At 37.9% G+C, this 24,168-nt stretch overlaps 2 protein-coding genes across 2 annotated transcripts in view; both read right to left on the reverse strand.

The window, feature by feature from the left end:
• Positions 1–1,555: 1,555 nt before the first annotated feature.
• ntng2b (netrin g2b) overlaps positions 1,556–24,168 on the reverse strand; it is an 88,138-nt gene continuing 65,525 nt past the window's right edge. The window contains exons 6-8 of the mRNA XM_055180433.2: positions 12,430–12,597; positions 9,347–9,481; positions 1,556–2,633 (exon numbers count right to left, since the gene is read on the reverse strand). Coding sequence (XP_055036408.1) covers positions 2,416–2,633; positions 9,347–9,481; positions 12,430–12,597 — 521 coding nt within the window. The 3' untranslated portion in view covers positions 1,556–2,415. The remainder of the gene's footprint in view (positions 2,634–9,346; positions 9,482–12,429; positions 12,598–24,168) is intronic.
• Positions 16,915–23,987, reverse strand: LOC141366161 (uncharacterized). The gene is made up of 6 exons (XM_073871543.1): positions 23,338–23,987; positions 20,065–20,169; positions 19,702–19,833; positions 19,043–19,627; positions 18,631–18,798; positions 16,915–16,989 (listed from the first exon to the last, which is right to left on the reverse strand). Exons 1-5 carry the CDS (start codon positions 23,396–23,398, stop codon positions 18,737–18,739), a joined length of 945 nt encoding a protein of 314 aa, XP_073727644.1. The 5' UTR covers positions 23,399–23,987; the 3' UTR covers positions 16,915–16,989; positions 18,631–18,736.

A 24,168-nucleotide genomic window follows, 5' to 3' on the forward strand; every position in this document is an offset into this window, starting at 1 on the left:
CATTTAAATATATAAAGGATTATATTTAAGATAAAATGTACAAATTTATTCATGTCCCCAGGATCCTGTTTCCCAACACTTTCCCACCTCTGAAAATCTAGGAATAAGTCACATTTTCAAGAGGAAGTGACATCATCTGGATCTTCTGAAGGCCATTTTAAGATCAAAAGGTAATTTTCTCATTTTATTTTCTGTATATATTTATGATATTGATGCTATGACTGTGAATGTCAATCTTAATGTTCAGTCATGTTACCTATATTATTTCTTTAATGTTATCTGTTTATTTTAAAATAAAAAATTGGTAAATTACTAGAATTTTGCTCAGTGTCTTCATGCTATTAGCAGATATTTAATGCAGCTATATTTCATGTATTTGCTAAATCTATGCTAAAAGCTAAAAAATAAACTAGTAACCTGAGATTGACCAATACTCATTTTGAAAAGTAAAATACCTGTGCTATTAGATTTAGTGTTAAAAAAGTAAAAAAAAAAAACTTCAATTCTGACGAGTATACAACATGAACATGGCAAAGATTTGGTGAAATGGCTCTTCTGCTGTGAAAAGCGCTATATAAATAAAATTGAATTGAAATTATTAACTAGTTAATAAACTAGTTATAAAGAACAAAAATATGTGACCCTGGACTGCAAAGTCATGGTCCATTTTTTAAAAAATAGAGATTTATACATCATCTGAAAGCGGATCAAATAAGCTTATATGATGTATGTTTTTGATAGAAAATGTGAAATCTGAAGGTGCAAAAAATAAAAAATCACCTTTAAAGTTGTCCAAATGAAGACAAAAAGTTGATTTATTTCACTAATTCCATTCAAAAAGTGAAACTTGTATATTATATTCATTTATTACACACAGACTGATATATTTCAAATTTCTTTTAATTATGATAACTATAACTGACAACTAAGGAAAATCCCAAATTCAGTGTCTCAGAAAATTTAAATATTGTGAAAAGGTTCAATATTTAAGACACCTGGTGCCACAATCTAATCAGCTAATTAACTCAAAACACCTTCAAAGGCCTTTAAATGGTCTCTCAGTAGTTCTGTAGGCTACACAATCATGGGGAAGACTGCTGACTTGACAGTTGTCCAAAAGACGAACATTAACACCTTGCACAAGGGCAAGACACAAAAGGTCATTTCAAAAGAGGCTGGCTGTTCACAGAGCTCTGTGTCCAAGCACATTAATAGAGAGGCGAAGGGAAGGAAAAGATGTGGTAGAAAAAAGTGTACAAGCAAAAGGAAAAGCTTAAGTTTTACTTTTTGAATGGAATTAGTGAATTAAATCAACTTTTTGATGATATTCTAATTAGATGACCAGCCCCTGTATGTATATATTGCTACAAATATATTTGTGCGACTTATGACGGGTTTTTTGTTTCAGGGTCATGTGTTTATTTCTTAAACCTATTAAGTGCATAACAAAACAATTTGAGTAGGTTTTAGTTTACGTAAAAATCACATTTAAATCACATTTGTCAATGTGGTGCAAAAGAAAGGACACAGAAACAAGAAGTGAAACGTGGCCAAGTAACAGTCACATTTACTGTAAAGTTTACAGTGTCAAAATTTATTTTGTTCCAATTCTGCAAATTCGTTAACCATCAAATTTACAGCATAATAAACCCCGCCCCCATACATTTCTCATACCATCTCGTAAATTCAGTATTCTGATTGTAATATTAATACATTTAGCGTGTAGATTCGTCCTTTTGTAATACCCGACTGTACAGTGCAAACTTTACACGATAATTTGTGTGCTTGTGTAATAAATCTTTCTGCTTCTCGAGTAGATCCAAACAAAAATATTCTCTACCAAAAATATTGAAATAATGTGGGTTTATAATAATTTGATTTGATTAGATATCATCTTTCACGAGTTAGATACCGTGTGCGTGTCCTGAATACTTTGTAAATATTAATGCTTTCTATACGGTGGCAACAAACATTCCTATAACAACCAGCAGTACAGTGCCTAAAATTTTAATATTCATGATATAACAAATATCACAATAATATTCAAACTCTTTGCTTTTTGCGAATAACAGTGAGCGCTCATTACATACTGAATGTTAAAAACTGCCGTGAAGAAGTGTAAAAATGTAATGCGTAAAATCGAACCCTGATGGACACGCTTCTACTTCAAGCCAACCCGAAGTGAAGGAAGTGTGCTGAGCTATTGCAGAAGAAAACTCATTTCGAGTTTAGTTGAATATTTGTGTGTTGTGTGTTTTGTCTTTGTACGTTGTAGGCGCATGTATATATTTTTCCAGCTCTGGTAGAGTCTCTGATTCTCGTTCACGATCTCCCGCGGGGTGTTCGGCACCCGGTAGAGGGCGCTGGTGAGCGTTGTGCCCTCTCTGCGCCCGCTGCTGGTGATGCAGGGGTATCTCAGGAAGCGTCCGGGCCCAGCAGGATGGCGAGGAGCGGGCAGAGAAGCAGGGTCAGGCTCAGACTGAGCCCGCTGGCACCGTTGCACTTTTTACCTGCGTCACAGCGTGACTGTTGGCACAAAACGCCCTTAAAGTCTGGCGTGCAGACACAACGCTGGTTCTGAAAGCACGTCCCACCGTTCTGGCACAAGAGAAGCTCCTCGTCGCACATGTTCGCTGTTAGAGGAAAAAAGTATGCCAGTTTAAAAGAAATGTTTTAGGTTCGATGCAAAATAAAAACTATAATACACATCTGTGGTGCAAAACCCTATATTGTTTATGTTACTCATTTCCTAGCTACAACTCTATTCATGTAAAGACAGCTTTGTAGACTATGCTTATCCTTGGAAAAATGCTTTGAATAAAAGCATCTGCTACAATACTCAGCAAGCAATTTTGCATTTGAAAGACATCTAATTGCTGTCCAAACACACACAAATTAAAGGGGACATATCATGATAATCTGACTTTTCCATGTTTAAGTGCTATAATTGGGTTGCTATCAACTTAGAAAATGTGAAAAAGATCAACCCAGTAACTTAGTTTTGGTAAACCATTCTCTGCAAGCATGTGAAAAAATAGCTCATTTAAATTTGGCTCCCCTTGTGATGTCAGAAGGGGAAAATAGCGCCCCTTAATCTGTACTATCCAACCACGGCACTGCAGTTTAGTGCAGATATCAGCTCATTTGCATTTAAAGAAAACACCCAAAATGGCACATTTTTGCTTACACCTCCAAAGTGTCAATTTTAACATGTTATAATAAATTATCTATAGAGTATATTGAGCTAAAACGTCACATATGTCGCTCTGGGGACACCAAACATTTATTTGACATTTTAAAAAAGTCTTGTGAATGTCCCCTTTAAAGCAATGCAAAATTTGGTCTGTCAGTGAAATTTTAATAGATGTCTAACTGTAGTCTAAAAATAAATTAAATAACTTAATAAATAAATGTAACCAAACACCGTCCTATGGAAACACGTACGTTTCGGGGGGGAAAAACCTTTATACAATATATCGCCCCAAATTTTGATTTTCAGGCAATATGAAAAAGAAATATAGCAAAACTGCAACGGAAATTCTTTTTGCATTTACCTGACATGATCACATGATCAATCTTGAAATAAGGCACGGTATGTTTGGTTGGAGGACAAGACAGAAGAGGTGTGGTCATCTTCATATGGCACCAAGCAGGCCGAGAGACAAATAACATTAAAGTACCACAAGAGAGAGTCGAGGGTCGACTCCTCTGCATGATTTCGAATCGCTCTTGCTATATTTTGATGTTATCTGCCTTTCAGTCTGCACATCACCATATGAAGTCCAAAACACCATAGTCATGGTTTTTGGAATGACATATTGCGCAAGGAAAAAATTACGTTTTAGTTGCATAACATCGATTAATGGACGGTCAGTTAAAGATGCCATGGCATGAAAATCTGACTTTTTCCATGTTTAAGTGCTATAATTGGGTCCCCAGTGCTTCTATCAACCTAGAAAATGTGAAAAAGATCAACCCAGTAACTTAGTTTTGGTAAACCATTCTCTGCAAACACGTGAAAAATGAGGTTGTTGAAATTTGGCTCTCCTTATGATGTCATAAGGAGCTCTTATTATAATAATACCTCCCCTTAATCTGCACTATCCAACCAAAGCACTGCCATTTAGTGCAGAGAGAAGCACAATTGAGTTTTAATTGCAACAAACCACCATCATTGTGATCAGTGTTTGAATTTCATCAGCTCATTTGCATTTTAAAGGACACACCCAAACGGCACATTTTTGCACACACCTACAAAGTGGCAATTTTAACATGTTATAATAAATTATTTATATGGTATTTTGAGCTAAAACTTCACATATGTGCTCTGGGGACACCAAAGATCTATTTTACATCTTAAAAAAGTCTTGTGCCATGGCCCCTTTAAATTGACGGCCATTTTGTATGTATGCTTAGAAAAAAATACTGGTTAAAGTTTTGCGCAAATGGTTAATGGAAACCAGGCTTATGTTAAGTTTGCTTACGTGACTGAATATTATAAATCACGCAAGTTATTTTGGCAAAAATTACACGAACAAAATTCAAGTTTATTTTGGCTAAAAGTGGCTTACTCATAGCCAGACTATATTGGGTCTATAGTTAACCTAGACGATGAAATGATGCTTGCTGGGTAAATGTAAAAAGTAAATACGTCATATTTTAAACAAACATGTTGACTATAATGTTTGTACAGAATTCATCTTTAATTATTCTGTTTTGATGTATTGGCCCTTTAATTAATTTATTTTAAGATGCAACTCTACAAAAAATCATGCAATCGTGTGAATGCACACCAGTATTGTTTTTCTGCTCTCTGTCTCTTACTGCGTTCACACAGCATTGATCATTGTTTGGTGGCTTGAATCTGTGTCACATTTAGCATGGGCGTCTGGTGTCATTAAGGGGTCGTGAGAGTTTGGGTACTAATGAGACCAGGTGCTGCACACCTGACCCCAAAATGTCTCCCTGGCTCAACTGTGAACAATGAGTGTGTGTGAGAGAGAGAGAGACAGAAGATGATAAAGAGGGCGAGACTATGGCTATGTTCAAAATAGCATGCTACTTTAGCTTTGTCTGCAGTATAAAGTATGTACGCTGTGAATAATATGCAAATTATCTGAATGCATGAAAAACCCAGATGACCTGCTACAACCAGAGCACACGGTGTGAAATCTGATTTCCCACAAACAGAATCGTGTATTTAAAATAATGGTAACCGGTTAATACCGCTATTTTTCGTCCGTTGACAAGATTTCTGTGCAATATGACTCGGTGAAGTTTACTTCCGATCATCATTGACTTATCTGAGAAATGATAAGCGGTGTTAACACTTTACCAATTTAACCGCAAAAGGCGCTAACGTGAGCAATTTTTTGTACGCACAGATGCACATGCGGTTGAATGTGTCTGGTCCAACTCCAATCACACATGATTATCCATATGCCCTTCAAAGATCAGAACTCTTGATGTATAAACTTGAGAGAGAGTTGTGCAACTGTGTCTCATAAAGTAGTCCATTAAAATACATTTGGTGAATAAAGCATTGAAAAACAACGTTATTTTCACTGTATGTGGAGCGACTGTTTATTCCCGAAGCACCGTTTGGCATTCGTCCTCCATCTGTTTGTGTGCACGTGTTTAAGTGCACTCAAAAGTGCATACACGGAGAGACGCGTTTCAAAAAGCAAGCAAACAATGTTTCTGTTCTTGACAGGACACATACAAACAAAATGATCTCGAAATAACACAGAATTCTTTTTCTAATAAAAACATTTAAGTTGTTTGCCTATAAATAAAATGACAGAAATTGTCCTTGTCTTAATTCATGTATGATGCGGAAACAAATGTAGGCATGTCAGAATTACAGTTTTGCCGCTTACATAATGTAGCATTTTTTTAATGTTTGATGACAAGATAGAGACTTAACGAAAATTATAATAATTTAAGTTTAATGTCCTAATGATCAGCCTACTTATTTGTATGTCCCACAGCTGACATGGAACGTTATTAACCGGTTTGGGAACTTAATTTTGTTGTTCTAACCGGTTCAGAAACGTCAATTTTAGGGTTGAACCGAAAACCGGAAACGTTAAAATACTGTTTCTGTTCGAAACGAACCAATTGGGAAAAAAATCTGGTTAAAAGCCCGGACTTTCCATCAATGCAATGCTCTACTAACTGGAACACAATCCTAAATGTTTATACTGTATCCCATATACTATGTGCACTATGCAATATTTAGTAATCTAGTATTATAATGATTAGCAGCCATATCAATAATTTAGCAGCACTTATGGGGCAAGAAATGAGGCTTGTATGTTTTACCTTCTAAGAGTATAAACCGTAAGTTAGTCACGTAGAAACATTTTAAACCATTATCTGAACACTTTCATTTACTGTGTGTACTAGAACCAGTGAATCGTGCCAACGTGTAGATTCACTAAAACAAAACAGATCTTCAGAAGTGTTTTCCCTTATGGATTCACTGTGTTCTCTCTCCTCACAGGATTAGTGCTTTTGGCTGTGGGCCTGTTTCATCTTAAAGATGGATCACGGGGAAAATGCACAGCGCAGGGGTTCTAAAATCATCTGGGGAATCCAGGTACAAATGTGATCATTACCCCACAAACTAGTTTCCAATGAACAAGAGCTACTTGGAATTTGCAGATGAACACAGAAGTACCACAGATAGTAGTGGATGTTAAGATGAACAAATTGAGACATTATTAAAATAGCTCTGGTAAAGTAAGGTGCCATGAATATCTGATCTGGTTATTGTGCAACAGATCAAATATATTGGCGTCACCTCTTTCACCAAGTGTCACTGATAAGGGGTAAAGTTTTGATAATTTTGAAGTAAAGGAGCGGGGGGTTTAAAAGTTGTAGTACTCATGCTAAACAAATGCAAAGTTTTTAAAAAAAGCAGTTAAGCGTGAGACGGAGTATTTCTGGACCAAACTCGCGCCTCTTTGCTACAAGTTTCTGAAAGTTTATGTACTGTTACATATCAGTGACCCCTTATTCCTTTTATGGGCACTACCCCCAGAAAACCACGCCCACACGTCAATCAGAGTGAGAGAAAGGACGCTCATTAGCTTTGTTTCTTCCAGTATACAAGTCACAGGCTTCACTGCACACAACAACTTTGTTTTAAATCAAGACTCAACAACGGCACGAAAGAAGAAGTGTGTTTTTCGGAACCTGATCTCACAAATTTCCATACATTTCTGTTACATAAAATGACATCCTTACCCAACTCTAACCCTAAGGCCAGCCGGCAATGATTTAAAAATAGGAAAAACAATCGAGTAACCAATATGTGAACTGACACGGAAAAGAAAGTATGTGGTATGGACACGGAAAAATGCGTGACAATGATATATGAGCAAAATATTCCGTGACTATACCACGGAAATTTGTGAGATTAGGTTGGTTTTTGGATGTAAGGAGAAAAAGCCTTATGGAAACTGAATATAGTTTGTTTTTCCGGGTGTGTGTTCGTTTAATGCTGGTTTTCGTTGAAATGGGGCGGTCCCAACCGGGTCACGAATCGCAGGCGGTAAGTAAAACTGCATCAAATGTCTGTGTTTGTTAATTCTATCAGAACAGTAGCCAGGACATCCTACAAAATTCATATTTATATTATAGATAGATTCAATTTAAAAAGTCCTGTGGAAATTGCTTATTTTTCTGAAAGGGCACAAAGTGTATAGTGTGTTTTAAGGTAGGTGAACTCATTTAAAGGTGCATTGTGTAGTGTATTAAAGGCTCATTTTCCAGCTCCCCTAGAGTTAAACATTTGATTCTTACCGTTTTGGAATCCATTCAGCTGATCTCCGGGTTTGGCGCTAGCACTTTTAGCATAGCTTAGCACCATTCATTGAATCTGATTAGACCATTAGCATCGCGCTAAAAATAACCAAAGAGTTTTGATATTTTTCCTATTTAAAACTTGACTCTTCTGTATTTACATTGTGTACTAAAACCGACAGAAAATTAAAAGTTGTGATTTTCTAGGCAGATATGTCTATCACTATACTCTCATTCTGGCGTAATAATCAAGGACTTTGCTGCTGTAACATGCCTGCAGCAGGCGTAGTGATATTACGCAGTACCTGAAAATAGTCCCCTGTTATTGAAAGTTATCAATGAGACTATTTTCGGGCGCTGCGTAATATCATTGCGCCTCCTGCAGACATGTTACAGCCGCAAAGTCCTTGATTATTACGCCAGAATGAGTATATTCCTAGACATACTGGCCTAGAAAATCACAACTTTTAATTTTCCGTCGATCTTAGTACATGATGTAACTACAGAAGAGTCAAGTTTTAAATAGGAAAAATATCAAAACTCTTTGGTTATTTTTAGCGCGATGCTAATAGTCTAATCAGATTCAATGGATTATGCTAAGCTATGCTAAAAGTGGGAGTGCCAGACCCAGAGATCGGCTGAATGGATTCCCAAAAGGTAAGAATCAAATGTTCCCCTCTAGGGGAGCTAGAAAATTTGCATATTTTTTTTAAAAGTGGAGTGTCCCTTTAAGAAGGATCTCTTGACATAAATGCAATATAATAAGCATAACTCTATTATCAGTGGTGTATAAAGACCTTACATAAGGAACTGTATTGTTTTTATTATCTTACATTTTATTCAATTTTATCTACATACATCACGGGTCCCTGTACATGAAAGTCGCCGCCATGTTTCTACAGTAGCCCTTAACGGATAAACTGCTCTACAGAACGCGTTTTGTCCCTACTTTGTCTCAGACGACAACATGTTTGTGCTGTGGAAGCTACTACCGGTATATGTGTTTTAAAATTAAGGGGTGTGCTGTTGGTTGCAATTCGCAATGTCACGACTAGATGCCACAAAATACACCTTTAAGTAGAATTGTCCCCTAAATGATCACAGATAATCCTACTATTTTGTTTAGAGCAGGAGTCTTCAATGTTTTGCGGGAGCGGGACCCCTTTAGATGAGAGAGGCATGGCACAGGGTGCCCATTTGACAGACCCTTGTGGGCCACGGACCCCCATGGTTTAGAGAACTTATTATTGTTTTCAATACTTATATCTACCAATTAATGTCATAAATGGTTTTGTAAAGTCTGATACCGCACTGGAATGGCTGACTTCAGCGCGGATCCAGCCCGTCTGCGGTCTGGGTAGTGAAGTAAAGCTTTCGTGAGTCTAGAGGCCATTAAAAGCTCATTTAAACTTAAAGTTGACTGGAGAGAATGGAGACTATAGCCCGTATACTTTGACATTGATTTGTTAATTAGACAGCAGAAGTGAATGAAGGTTAATTGTTAAGTACTTGATGAATTTGGGGAGGATGTACTTACGGAAGCAGCCTTGTTTCCAGTAGTAACCGGGGAGACATTCATCACATTTCACTCCAGCAGCGCCTTCTTTACATTGACAGAAGCCGGTTCCATTACAGCGGTCGTGCGCTGAGCCCATTGGGTTACAGTTACATTCTAACAAGACAAAGAAGAGACATAGATCACTTTTAGTTTATCCTGAACATTCCTGTTCATTATAAACCGACAAAAAGGGCCGATCGATTAATTTACGCTTCTCTCAAAAAGTACTTTCATCTTTGTATCTTTTCATCTTTTAAATTTAATTCACTCCCAAGTTTTGTTTTAATGGTTCACATGAGAAACCGTATACGACATAGGCGTTTATTCTATCAGCCAGATTTCTTAGAGGACAATTCTCTGGACTGCAGCCGTCGTGTGAAAACTCCTGAAAATAAAGTCTGTGTCTCAGGATGAGGTAAATGTTCTCCTGGCGGAGATCTCCGTGTTGTGTCTGTGCCATGTTGGCACGTGTTACACACCCGATGGAGGCGGTCAGATTTGTGCTGACATCACAGCATGCTTTCATTTACTCTGCACCCAACCTCCTCGTGTGGCAGATGGATTCCCTTCTCCGTCCTGATCCTCTCAGCGCCGGGCTGGAATCAGACCCACTGATTTTAAAGGTGTCACATCCTGGTTTATTTCTGGAATTTTATTTAAGGACCGTTGGGAATCTCTAATGTGACTCTTCCAGAATAATGATACAGTTTAACTTTGACTGTTGCCTCCAGTGCAGCTTTCTTTCTTTCTTTCTTTGGTTCTTTCTTTCTTTTGTTCTTCTCTTCTTCCTTTCTTTCTTTGGTTTTGCTTTTCCGTCCATCTGTCTTTCTGCCTTCGTTTCTTTCTTTCTTTGGTTCTTTCTTTCTTTTGTTCTTCTCTTCTTCCTTTCTTTCTTTGGTTTTGCTTTTCCTTCCATCCGTCTTTCTGCCTTCGTTTCTTTCTTTCTTTGGTTCTACCTTTCCTTCTTTCTTTCTGTCTTTGGTTTGTTCCTTTCTTTTTTTTCTTTCTTTCCTTCTTTTTTATTTCTTTCTTTCCTTCTTTCTTTCTGTCTTTGGTTTTTCCCTTCCTTCTTTCCTTCTTTTTCTTTCTTTCTTTCTGTTTTTGATTCTTCATTCCTTCTGTCTTTTCTTTGGTTCTTCCTTTCCTTCTTTCTTTCTTCACTTTCATTCTTTCTTTCTTTTTTGGATCTTCCTTTCTTTCTTTCTTTCTTTGGTTCTTCCTTTCCTTCTTTCTTTCTTCACTTTCATTCTTTCTTTCTTTTTTGGATCTTCCTTCCTTTCTTTCTTCCTTTCTTTGGTTCTTCCTTCTTTTATTCATTCTTTCTTTCTTTGGTTCTTCCTTTCTTCCCTTTCTTTTTTCTTTGGTTCTTCCCTTCTTCCTTTCCTTTTTTCTTCCTTTGGTTCTTCCTTTCCTTATTTTGTTCTTTCTTTCTTTGGTACTTCAGTTTCTTCTTCCTTTCTTTGGTTATTCCTTTCCTTCTTTCATTCTTTTTATCTTTGGTTCTTTCTTTTCTTCCTTCTCTCTTTCTTTGGTTCTTCCCTTCTTTCTTTGGTTTTGCCTTTCCTTCTTTCTGTCTTTCTGCCTTTCTTTCTTTCTTTGGTTCTACCTTTCCTTCTTTCTTTCTGTATTTCTTTCTTTCTTTGTTTCTTTCTTTCTTTCCTTCTTTTTTCTTTCTTTCCTTCTTTTTTCTATCTTTCTATCTTTGGTTCTGCCTTTCTATGTTTCTTTCTGTCCTTCCTTCTTTATTTTTCTTTCTTTCTGTCTGTCTGTCTGTTTTTGATTCTTTCTTTCTTTCTTTCTTTCTTTCTTTTCTTTTCTTTTCTTTTCTTTCTGTCTCTCTTTCTGTCTTTGGTTATTGTTTTCTTTAGTTATTCCTTTCTTTTTCTTTATTTCTTTCTTTCTTTCTTTCTTTCTTTCTTTCTTTCTTTCTTTCTTTCTTTCTTTCTTTCTTTCTTTTTTCATTCTTTATTCTATCTGTCTATCTTTGGTTCTGCCTTTCCTTCCTTCCTTCTTTCTTTTTTTTCTTCTTTTCTTCCTTCCTTCTTTCTTTCTTTCTTTCTTTCTTTCTTTCTTTCTTTCTTTCTTTCTTTCTTTCTTTCTTTCTTTCTTTCTTTCTATCTATCTTTGGTTCTACCTTTCATTCTTTCTTTGGTCTTTGGTTCTTCCTTTCTTTGGTTCTTCCTTTCTGTCTGTCTGTTTTTGATTCTTCCTTTCCTTTTTTCTTTCTTTCTTTCTTTCTTTCTTTCTTTCTTTCTTTGGTTCTACCTTTTCTTCTTTCTGTCTGTCTTTGGTTTTTGCTTTCTTTCTTTCTTTCTTTCTTTGTTTTTTCCTTCCTTCCTCCTTTCTTTTTCTTTCTTTCTGCTCTGTGTTTATCTTTCAGCTGTTATCATTCTTGTCCGATAGGCATCATTTCACCGTCTAGGTTAACTATAGACCCGACATAGTCTGGCTGTGCTTAACACACTCCTAGCCAAAATAAACTTGACTTGGTTACATGTCGTTTTTGCCATTATAACTTGTGAGATGTCTGATATTCCATCATGTAAGCAAAGTCAGTTGGACATACAGTAGCTGGCACTGAAGTATAAACTGACAGGACGGGTCCTCTTTAAAGATGAACACTTGCACTTTCAGAGTCATTTTACGCTGAATCACTTTTAATGTCAAGAACTATACAGCTCTACCGTCCTCAGTTTAGAGATATTGTCAATTTAAATAATGTGTACATGACCAGTACAGTCTTATTGATCAGTGATAAACTTTGCAATTTGAGGCCTAGATAAAGATGTTTCTGTAGGATATATGACCAAGTCTGTGAAAACCCAACTAAAGTATTTTTTGTGATTTAATGTTTTCACGAAATCATCCTACATAATGTAAAGAACATTCTGTGAAAATATAACCTTGATCAAACAGTGATTGAAATCACTGAACTTCTCCTCATTAGATTATGAGACTTTAGTCTGCATTTTACAGACAGGGTCACAAATATTTAAGATTCTTGTAACTGCGTAACTTTTCAGCTTAAAAAACCTCTTCTGTTCAAAAACACAGATACTCACCGATACATACGTTCTCGTCATCGGGCTCAGCGGATGTGTTTTTGTAGAAGCCCATGCGACAGTGTTCACAGTTCTGACCTCGCGTGTTGTGTTTGCAGCTCACACACGTGACGATGTTCAGAAAGTCAATGTAACTGCAGCGGTTGGAGTGTCCATTACATTCACAGTCTAAGATTGAAAGATAAACACTTCATTAAAATACATCTTTTGAAACAGATGATGGATGAGTTCAGTTTACAGGCCTTGTTTCTAAGCAGATTAGGGCCTTTTCTTTTCATAGAAACTTGTGTGTTTTTATTATAGCCATCTTTATGCATGGTTTGATGTGTGTTCCCCACCAGCATTTTTTTGTGATTTTCACAAAAGTTTCACAAAATGCCTTTCAGGAAAATGTTCTTCTATAAATATATAAACATACAAATATATCTGAAAGAACAAACTCTTTGCTTTCGAAACAAACAAAACGGGAAAAAAAGTTTCATCCTATCTTCATCTGTTCTCTTTTATCAGCTCTCAGATCAACCCAATATCACGCAAATACGTGACTATTTCACGTATGGACCAACGTGAAAATGTCACGTTTTGCCGCGTTTGAACGTGAGCATGTCACGTTTCCTGTTTGTGTCACTTTCACGTTTTGGTTACTCAACTTTTTTGGCCTAATTTCTTACCATTGTCGCTTCGGTTTAGGGTTAGATTTACATAAAATGACATCCTTACCTAAACAAACTCTAACCCCAGCGTCAGGCGACAATTGGTTAAAGTTTAGAAAATATAAAAGAATAAGTCTTGTATCTTTTTTTTATAAACCAATACTTAAAGTGACAAATACTTAAAGTGACATATAACACAAGCACCAAATCTAACCCTAAACCAAAGCGAAAATGGTTTGAAAATAGGACAAAAAAGTTGAGTAACCAAAACATGAAAGTGACACAAACATACGTGAAATAGTCACGTATTTGCGTGATATAGGGTTCCTCAGATATAGGTAGGTTTCTTCAAAAATACCAATTTTTGACCAAAAAGCTGAAATTGCATTTTTGTAAAGGAATTTTGTTAGAGATCAGATTCAGAAAGATTATCAAAACATACACAGAGTTTAAAATGTTGTTAAATTCGTTTTTGCATCAGCGTTTTATAAATTGGATAATAGCGGAAGTACAGAATTACAGATTGCCGTAAAAACACGTCAGGAAAGCGTCATTGGCAGGGAATTTTTTTCTTAATCTACAAAATAACTCGTCAATGGCGGGGAAAGAGTTAAAGGGCACAAATTATGCAAAATCCACTTTTACAAGGTGTTTGAACATAAATGTGTGTTGGCAGTGTGTGAACACAACAACCCTACACTGAAAAAAGAAAAATCCACCATCTCATTTTTTAACCCTCATTAAACGCAATCAGTCTCGTTAGACATGCTGTTTCAATTCTCTTGTTAATGTGATGTCACACAAGCAAAGCCCCGCCCACGGCCACTGACTGACTGGTTAATTTTACCCAGATGCTTTTCTAAATTTGTTTGTTACAAATCAGCTGAATATATTATTGTCTCCGACTGTATTAACAGGAATCAGATCTATTTTTAACCAACAGCGCTCTCTGTCTGTTGGTAAGGGAGTGAGGAGCTGTAGCTCATTTACATTTAAAGGTACAGACATAAAAAGCTTTTTTGTTCCCGCCCAATAGTGGGAGCTGGGCATGTAAATGGGCATAATATGTCCCCTTAAGGTTAATACAGTGAATGTGAGGTTAGGGAAGACTGTGGTTGACCCGTCTTTAAATTAGTAATATATTTGTAGCCTGATTTGTGTTATCTTGACATTCACTTATCAGGGTTTCTTGCACCACGTCTTGCATGTCATCTGTTTTGTTTTTGTCCACTGGGTAGCTTTAGTTTTAGGTTGTGAACAGAATATGTCTTCATACAGTACAACATGAAACTGGACGCCTCGGTTTTGCATCTGTTTGTATCTTTCCTTTCGCAGCACTGACAGATGAAATGGAGATTGGTGTGTGATGTACTGCTGACAGGGCGATATCTCACAACTCTTACAGGAGTCCTCCTCACTCCTCATCTATATTTATGTGTGTGTGTGTGTCGGTGTGGTGATTGTGTATACAGTAGACAACAAGGATGATGGAAAATCAGATGACAGAAGTGTTTAAAATCGTTGTATCTGTCAACGTTTTCGGATCTTTTGTCACTCAGTTGGGCTTCCCCTGTTTCACTTCACACCTGTCCTGTACGCTTCTCTGTTCCTCAATGTTCAGCGTTTCTTTCTTTCTGTCACTCATTCACTAACAGAGAATCAATGAACCACGATTGAAAGAGCATTGAATCTGAACCAGTGGCTTTGAATTGACTTTGAGTCAGGGATTCATTCGCACCTCTTAACATCAAACGCTGCTTTGACCACCATGTGAAAATGATGCAGTTTAGCCTCATGTTAGGGTGAATTGATGAGGTAACACAAAAGCAAGAAATTTACAAAGTAAACCGTGAAAAAAGGAAAGGAGGAATTTGTATTCGAGTTTGCAACATAGATAAGTCCTTTGCAAGATCACAGTAAGATAAAGCACACTTTTATCCCTCTGAATTTTAAGATGTTTATTATTGTCTTCAAGGCCGGTTGGGAATACCAAGATGGCCGCTCGAACTCTGCGATGGTATTACCTCTCGCTGATACGTTAAGCGTTTTATGCGCAATCCAGTCCTTTATTTAGATCAGAAATGTATAGTTGCTTTGGAATAAAAATCTCTGCCAAACAGTGTTGGGTGTAACTAGTTACTAAGTAATTAGTTACTGTAATTACATTACTTTTCCTTTGAAAAAGTAAAGTAAGGGATTACTCTTATTTTTCTTGTAATCTAATTACAGTTACTTCTGATGTAACTAAATACTGTGTATGGACTCTAAAACAATTATGTATACTATAATACAATAGTGGATTTAACATGGTTTAAGTTTACAATTCTCACTATTAACTGGTTGATTATTAGCATTAATATTAATGAGATGCTGGCTGTTTATTAATACTTAATACTTAGCACATATTAATGCCTGATTCTGCAAAACCTTATTCTACATCCTTAACCCTCCCCATTTCTACCAATACTTTAAATTAACAACTTCTTTAGTATTAATAAGCAGTATTTGGAGTATATTGAGGCAAAAGTAGTTAATAGTTAGTTAATAGAAAGAATTGGACCCTAAAGTGGGACCAGAATAATTGATGTAATTTTATATATTATTTCTTCGAGCCATTTCAAGCCTATCCTTGTACTAAATAGGATTTAGAAAGTAATTAGTAATAAGTAATTAAATACTTTTTGAAGAGAGTAATTTGTGAAGTAATCTAATTACATGATTGAAGATGTAATTAGTAACTAGTAATTAATTACTTTTTTTGAGTAACTTACCCAACACTGCTGCCAATTACATAAATATATATAAAACGTACATTTCAAAGCAGTGGTTCTTAAACTGGGGGGCCGTAAAATTGTGCCAGGGGCCCCCAGTTTTATGACATTGGATAAAATACATTTATCATAAATTCTGTGTAATTAAACCTCAGAAAAAAGGCTACTAACCAACATCACACTGTATAATTTAATATGTTTTGTTTCATTCAAATTTTAGTTGAGAATGTTTATGTCATACTTTTTCTTTGGGGGGCCACGAAAGCATGCACCGTACAAAACCGAAAAAGTTTGCGAACCACTGTTTTAGAGGACCTTATCAAGACTTTTGCGAGCAAAGGCGGAAATCTCTAAGGGTTGTCCCCCATAGAATTATCATTAAACACCACATATATAAATATAAATATATACTTTAAATAACAGCATAAAAAGTAATACAATACAAATGAAAACAGGGCTGAAAATTCATTGGTGGCTTAATTATAAACAAAACATTGCAATAAATAAATGGTTTTGAAGAAGAATATTAAGCATTTTTGGCTGTATTATTTGTGTCCCCTTCAAAAATCGCTCTGGAGAAATTGCATGTTTATTGCCACCCCATTAGAAATAACTTGCACCCATGTTTTCAGGTAATAAAAATCACATTAAATCGCTGCACTCTTAAGAAAAATGGTTCTTCAAAGGTTCTGAAATGATGGTAAAGGTTCTATATAGAACCATAGCTTACTGAAGAACCCTTTTTTGCTACTATATAGAACCATTTTTCTTAAGAGTGTGTGTGGTTGCCAGTACACATCACTTGACCTGTATAATGATTCGTACATTGGTCCATGTGTAGGTTTTAGATTTCTCTGTGCAGTTGTTGCCCATGTGAGGCTCTAAAATTTGCGGTTCGCCCCCAAACATGCAGACGAACGTAAGTAGCAAACCTTACAACTGTCATGTGTCCTGAAGCTCTTTACACTCCTTTATCTTGTAAAAACTGTGATGTTCTTAAAGATGCAAAGCAGATCTCCCTTATATTCTTACATACGATCAGTTTATAATTTCGTTCTCACCTTTAAAGTCGTCATATATGATGCCTTTTAGCTGCACGGTCTGCTGCCCTCCAGATAGTATGAACTTCAGAAGAGCTTTGAGGAATTAAAAGTCGTATTGTATACTTAAAGACTATTGGAGTGTCTAGAAACACACTGGGATCAAGTCTACAAAGAGCAGTTCTCATCCAAATCATCTAAATGGCTACACGCACACAAGAGTTTTAAGGGAGAATATACTAACATGCTCACTACTAGGCGTTTCTATGTTGTTCTAGGTTGCGTCCGAAACCTTAGGCAGCTGACATGTTGCCTCATGAGGCAATGACTTCTGGGTAATGCATTCAGACAGCCTTCATAGGCAGCGTAATGAAATTCTGTTTAAAATATATACAGAGAGCATCTTTGTGATGAATAATCCCATATTTGAAAACTACAATACTAATTTCTTTCTAGAAATGCAATCAAAAGTATATACAACTTTATTTAAACTTGTGATCCAGAAGCTTTCTTGGGCGCCTTTTTATTTTGACCAGGCTCGACCAATCATAGACATTATATACACCTCAGAGACTGACGCTGCCTATTGGAGCTGATGTATCAGCGTGGCCGCCATCTTGGATGGGTCCTTAATGCGACCCCCTGCATTTATTTCTGCTGCGGAAGGTGTATCCCCAACTACAATATTCATAACTCCCCAAATTTTTACAGGATTTCACATGGTTTGATTACACGTAAGTAATGTTAGTTCAACCTGATCTCACGAATTTCCGTGGCATAGTCATGGAATTTTTTGCTCATTTTTCCGTGGCATTCTCACGGATCTCCGCATATTTCCGGACTTTCTTTTCCGTGGCATTCTCACGGATTGGTTACTCAACTGTTTTGTCCTATTTTCTTACCATTGTCACTTCGGTTTAGGGTTAGATTTACATAAAATGACATCCCTACCCAAACCCAACTCTAACCTCAACGCCAGGCGATAATTGATTAAAGTTTTGAAAATATAAAAGAATACATCAGAAAAAATAGTATAAACCAATACTTAAAGTGACATACTAACGCAAACACCAAATCTAACCCTAAACGGAAGCGACAATGGTTTGAAAATAGGAAAAAGCAGCCGAGCAACCAATCCATGAGAATGCCACGGAAAAAAAAGTCTGTGGCAGGGCCACGGAAATATGCGGAGATCCGTGAGAATGCCACGGAAAATCGAGCAAAAAACTCCGTGACTACCCCACGGAACTTCGTGAGATCACGTTGCGAAAGTTACAACGACATAAATGGTAAATAACCAAAATTATTGTTCAATCTTACTTGTGAAAGGTAATCCCATGCGATCTGGTATACTGTGCTAGTTATTGCAACCGTAAGTTGCACAAATACGGGCATAGTTGCTCGCTCTCCGTTGACTCCGGTGCTAGCATAGGGTGCGGAGACCCAACCAATATGGCAGCGATGCTGGATTACCTTCCAGCACGTCATGAGGCGTCTACCTATATAATGTCTATGTGACCAATCACATCCCCCTTGCATGCTCACGCATAGAATCGTGAGACAAGATGATGAAGGTATCTCAGGAGTCAGAAAGTAAAATAAACATTGGATTCGGACGTGCCTTGATGCTTTCGAAAGGCAGCAATTTTAGAGATTTCGGACGCAGCCCTAGTGAGTGTGCTATGAATACAGCGATAGACTTTACTACCCATAATGCACCTCTACCTTAGTGCATACCTTTTTTATTCTCCTCATCTTTGTCCTCTGTTTTCTCTTCCCTTTCCCACTTCTTTTCAATGTGCTTTGCTTCACACTTTATCTTAGATGTTTTCTGTCATCCGCTTTATTTTCTCAAATGTTTCTCATCTCGTCCTTCACCCTCTCCCTTTGAGGTTTTGTGATGCACTGGATGAGCAAAGAGAAAGGCTGAGCAACCCACAGATCAATTAATAATGTCTGAGTTAGTTACCCACAGGACCATTATTAACAATAGTCGATTCTGTATAAATCAGACAATGGGATGAAGGTGCTAACAAATGTATTGGACTTTTATGAACTTTACAAAGGTCTTTTATTCAGGCCACATTTTCTACATGGTACCACTCAAGAAGCTAAAAACTACTACCTAAATATTTCTAGCTGAGATCACCTTTATCAGCCTCTTCCTTGTTTCCTTCTTCCTCTGAGGACTTTTCTTCTATTGCCTTCTCCAGTTCTGGCATTAGAGCCATGTGTTTTGGTCTTAAGGCGTCGAGTTCTTGTACAGATTCGTCCGGCGTTAGTATTGGTAAAACTGGCTTTACTTTTGATCCAACAGACTCGGATATTGGCCAAAAGGAATCTAGTAATAATGGGACCGATTCCATATTCAGAGGGACAGACTCTTTTATTGGCTCGGTTGAGTCCATTGTTGGCAGGACAGATTCTGATATCGGTTCAAAAGTCTCCTTCATTGGGTTTATAGACTGTGGTGTTGGCTCCCATTTTGGTGGGAGAGATTCTTGCATTGTGTCAACAGATTCTGGTGTTTCCTTAACAGGGTCCAATATTGGATCAACAAACTCTGGGATGGGTTCAAGAGATTCTGGTATTTCCTCATCAGGTTCCAATATGAGATCAACAGACTCATGAGATTCCAACATCGGCTCTGAATACGACTCTACGTATTCTGGTATCGGCTCAACGCTCACCGATTCAGCTGGTTCAGGTATTGGTGAGACTGATGGACTGGTGACTAATAAAATGATTCAATAATCGATCAAACACAGCAGCTAATCTGTTGGAATTAAAAAAATATTAAATTCGTACCCGTTTCTTTCCCCTCTCTGTCATTTTCTGAAACACTTCCTACTCTTTTTATTTCTTCATCAGTTACTTCATCCTTCCCAGAAATCTCCTGACCATTTCCTGAATCCTCCACAGGAGCCGCTGTAGGGAACGCTTGTGTCCAATGATCATGATAATTAAGGTATGTACATGCAAACAGATAAGAAGCCACTGAACAGCCATCATCACACTAGTTAGTATGATCTCTATGATCAAGCTACTATTCTCTACTACACTATCTACTATGAACACAGACCAAAACTTCATCACATTAACATGACATCTAGTATATTAAAGGGTATACACAGGGTATCTACTCAGCTCCCTATGGACGTTTAGCAGTACCTTCCTTATTGCTCATCTCCATTTCTTCTTTGTTATTCCTCTCTTGTCCAAAAGGAAGCATGTTTTTCCTGTGTTCCTCATGTTCAGGTTTATGTCTCTGAAAGACTACAGTTTAGCAATAAGACAATATTGGTATCAGAACTGTACGAAACTGTGTGCATAATGCACATGAACACCACATCACATCTCAATGCCGCTCAGACAGCACTGTGATTAATCCATCCAACAATCTAATAAGTTTTGCCGCATTTCAAGTCATACGTCAGCTTTGAGTTTCTGTGGCTCAATTGGTTGAATTGTATTAGCAACGTAAAGGTCATTGGTTCGAACCCCAGGGAACAAACTTACTGATAAAAATGTATGGCTTGAACGCAAGTCGCTTTGCATAAAAGGGTCTGTCACATGCATAAATGTAAATGTAGTTACCCCTGTGTTTTCCCTCATGCACACAAGCGTATTTGTCATTCATGGCCTGAAACCCTTTGGCATCAGCATCATTCATCAACCGTCCCGCAATCAAATTTAGCACGTACTGTAAAGTTGAAATATTTCTACAATTGTAATCTCCCCTGTACACGCACAAAAAGACTCAAATCAACTCTGCATTATTTTCTAGCGACAATGGCGGCGTACATTTTCAGTTGTTTCCAATGGAAGTGTCGCGCTTTTCTAAAATGCCAGCAGCTGGCGCTTTCCCCCCGTTTTTTCCACGCTGACCGCCCAGAGTTGAAAATGTTCAACTTTAGGTGAAACGCTCAGTTCGTCAATGTTACTTCTCACTCAGCTGTCCAATCACAGTGGAGGAGGGGCGGGACAAATATCAGAACAACCAACCGGCGCATCGTTCAATGACAGATAAACAAAGCAGAAGCACTTAGCAAAAAAAATAACGCTGGCAAGCGCCCACAGTCGCCGTCCCCCTGACGTTTGTTTAAATGCTTTGGTGTACACGCCCCCTGATACTATACTGTAGATACAGCTACACTGAAAATACACCTCTACAAAAATTTAACACAGTAGCCTCTTTCACACAGTAATTCTGGTAAATTACCATGAATTTACCAGAATGAATTTACCAGTAAATACAAAAATGTGCTGTTCACACATGCAGTGACGTTCCGTCTTTTTACCAGTAAGACATCATTCACACATCAGTATCAAAATACCGGTAAACTCGGAGAGAAAGCGGAAGTTACCTGTGTCGTATTTGTAAACGGCGGGTTATGACTTAATATCCACGGTCCGTATTTTGTTGTTTTCACATCTGTGGCAAACGGTCGCGAAGTTGCTCGTGACCAAACAACATTGCGTTAGGCGGCGTCAAACGGAACCTGCGCGTTTGCACATTAGGCTTCACAGATGGTGTGCTAAGGACGTCGGCAATTTGGCAATTAGATGGTAAGCTGTTTTAAACAACTTTGGTGAAGAAATGTGGATGTTAACTTCAGGTGTGCTCGACTTTTAAGCAACATGTGTGTGGAAACGTCCGTAAACAGTCTGGGGGAAACCGCGTCACCTGTATAAAAAACTTTCTGATTGGCCCGCCCAATCTGTCAGCGCGGTCTGACGTCATCTTAATGCCGGTAATGCTATATTTTTCGTTCACACACAGCGCTTACCGGCAAATTACCGTTAATCTTACAACCTGTCTTACTGGTAAATTGGGAGCACTGATTTACCGGAAAGGTTCTGTTCACACATGACATGTTAACTGCAATTTACCAGTAAATTACCAGTAAAGACTGTATGTGTGAAAGGGACTAGTGTCAATTCTACGCGGACCAGAACTGTTGCGATTGGTCTGCTGAAACCCGTTCCTTAGATAAAAAAATCAGTGTCGCAATTCCTTGTACACATTTCCACTTGCAACAATGGACCAAGGTGAGGAGCGATTCTTTTACACCAGTAACATGCCCACAGCGGGCTGCAAGTTTAAGTGCATGTAAACGCTGAGAACGACGCAGAAGTATAAATGAAAACTTATGTGTAACGTCAGATGCGGAAATATAAATCAGCCTTACTGTGCATTCAAACCAGACGCGAAGAGGCGGCAAGTGCAAGTGATTTACATGTTAAAGGGATACTTCACCGATTTAGCATTCAGCTTTGTATCTGTAGAAACCCGGCAGTATTACTGAATGACCATGTTTCCCTCCCTCATTTCCCCCTGAGAGGAGAGATATCTGCATTTTGGTTCTGCAAAAAAGTCCTCCGATGATGTAATATGATGATTTTTGCATCATCGGAGGACTTTTTTGCAGAACCAAAATGCAGATATCTCTCCTCTCAGGGGGAAATGATGGAGGGAAACATGGTCATTCAGTAATACTGCCGGGTTTCTACAGATACAAAGCTGAATGCTAAATCGGTGAAGTATCCCTTTAAGTCAATGCAAAGACGCGAATAGGCATCCTGCTTCGTGGTAAGCGCGAATGGTGTGGCGCGATTGGTGAATTGAGCGTTTCCGCAAGAAATACGCGCGAATATCGCGTTTTTGCCTGTTCTACCGCATCTGGTGTGAACGCACAGTTAGGAGAAAATGTGAAGCATTGTGTAATTAAATCAGCTACACAAGCTCATTACCTTTAGCTTCAGTTTGATTCTCTGGGTTCACATGTTTATCTGAGTCCTCCTTTATATCAGGATATGAAGCATTTAGACTTGGGACAAGTGAGAGGTTAACCAGTCAAGAAAAGCGCTATTGCAGATGCAGCTATGTTTTAAATTTTCTAAGGAACGTTGAAAAACTGGGTGTTTCCGGGTTATTGTAAAAAATACTTTTGTACAAACATTGCATCCACCTTTCAAAGTTCTCCACCTTTATTGAATCCATCTGCTCTCTGTCTCACGTCTCAGCTGAACAGTTTACACTCCTCTCCATTTCTCATTCCAGCTTGACATTTTCTGATCTCAGCTTGACTATCTCTTGCTAGCTTGTGCGTTCACTTGTTAAACGTCATGCAGTATTCATTTCTCCGGTGTGTATGCGCACTTCGATCGATAAGCGTGTGTGCGGTGTACGTGTGGTGTATGCGCAGTCCCCCCAAATCCACTTTACTCTGAAAGATGCAAAGTCACTCTATTTTGACAGAAGAAAACGATGTCTAATTGGGCATTGATTTCCCACAGTGCACACGCTTTGCAGTCGTTACCCACAATCCTCTAAGGGTAAGTTTGTGTAGATGACTTACTGGCTGAGCTCTTGGCTGCCAAAACAAGCGATTCTTACCACACTAGCGCAAACACAGAGATGCTGGGGTGTCTGTAGCTCACCTTTGCTCTCTGTAGGTGTGGAAACAGGCCCCTCCTTCAGAGGCGTGGCTTTGGGGGGCATGGCCTCAGTGGGTGTGGTTAGGGGTGGGGCCTCGGTAGTGGTAGGAGGGATTTTACTGTCCTGTTTAGCTATGGTGGTTAAGAGGTTTACAGGAGGAGGTAGGGGGGGTTTTGGGGTATCTGTGATTAGTAAAGGGGCATCTAATGGGATTTGAGGAGTGAGTAGAAGAAATGTGATAGAGAAATGAAGTTAACACATGCACAAACTGCTGAGCTTCACAGAAACCTCTTGCATTTTAAATGGTGCGATTTGATTTGCAGTTCCTCTTGAGACACACAGGGGGTGCTAGTGTTGTCTCTCACTGCACTGCAGAGATGAATTTATTTTACACAATGTGTACATAAATGAAAACATACTAGCCAGCTGCTACTATAGTATTTAAATAGTATTTGCAACAATATTCAGTATGTGATAAATGTTTCAAGCAGTACGCTACATTATGTAAATCAGCAAGTGAAAATAATGTGTTAGATGTTATCTCTAGTTTTAATATCTCTACAGTCTATGCAGGTGACATCTATAATTTTGCACACATTGTTTACACATTACTGCTCTATGTCTACAGCTACAGAAGCCTACGAGGGTCACGCTGGCTCACCTGTGCTCATATCTGTAGATTCTGCTATTACTGTAATAAAATCTTCATCTGATGCGTCAGTCACTGTCAGCATTAAAGATAATAGTAAATGAATAAGTAGTGATTAAAAAGGACTTTCAAATAAAATTGTTGCTTGGTGAAATTTCAGTTAATGGGTTAATAAAAGTGACCC

The sequence above is a fragment of the Misgurnus anguillicaudatus genome, chromosome 9 (assembly GCF_027580225.2).
Source record: "Misgurnus anguillicaudatus chromosome 9, ASM2758022v2, whole genome shotgun sequence".
Lineage (NCBI taxonomy): Eukaryota > Metazoa > Chordata > Actinopteri > Cypriniformes > Cobitidae > Misgurnus > Misgurnus anguillicaudatus.

What these genes read in the sequence shown, in the direction of transcription:
- LOC141366161 (XM_073871543.1), bottom strand. Translation starts at nt 23,398, where the DNA reads ATGCCCCCCAAAGCCACGCCTCTGAAGGAGGGGCCTGTTTCCACACCT. An exon ending in CACACCTACAGAGAGCAAAG is followed by an intron (nt 20,170 to 23,337) that starts GTGAGCTACAGA and finishes GCTAAACTGTAG; the next exon opens with TCTTTCAGAGACATAAACCT. An exon ending in GGAGATGAGCAATAAGGAAG is followed by an intron (nt 19,834 to 20,064) that starts GTACTGCTAAAC and finishes ATTGGACACAAG; the next exon opens with CGTTCCCTACAGCGGCTCCT.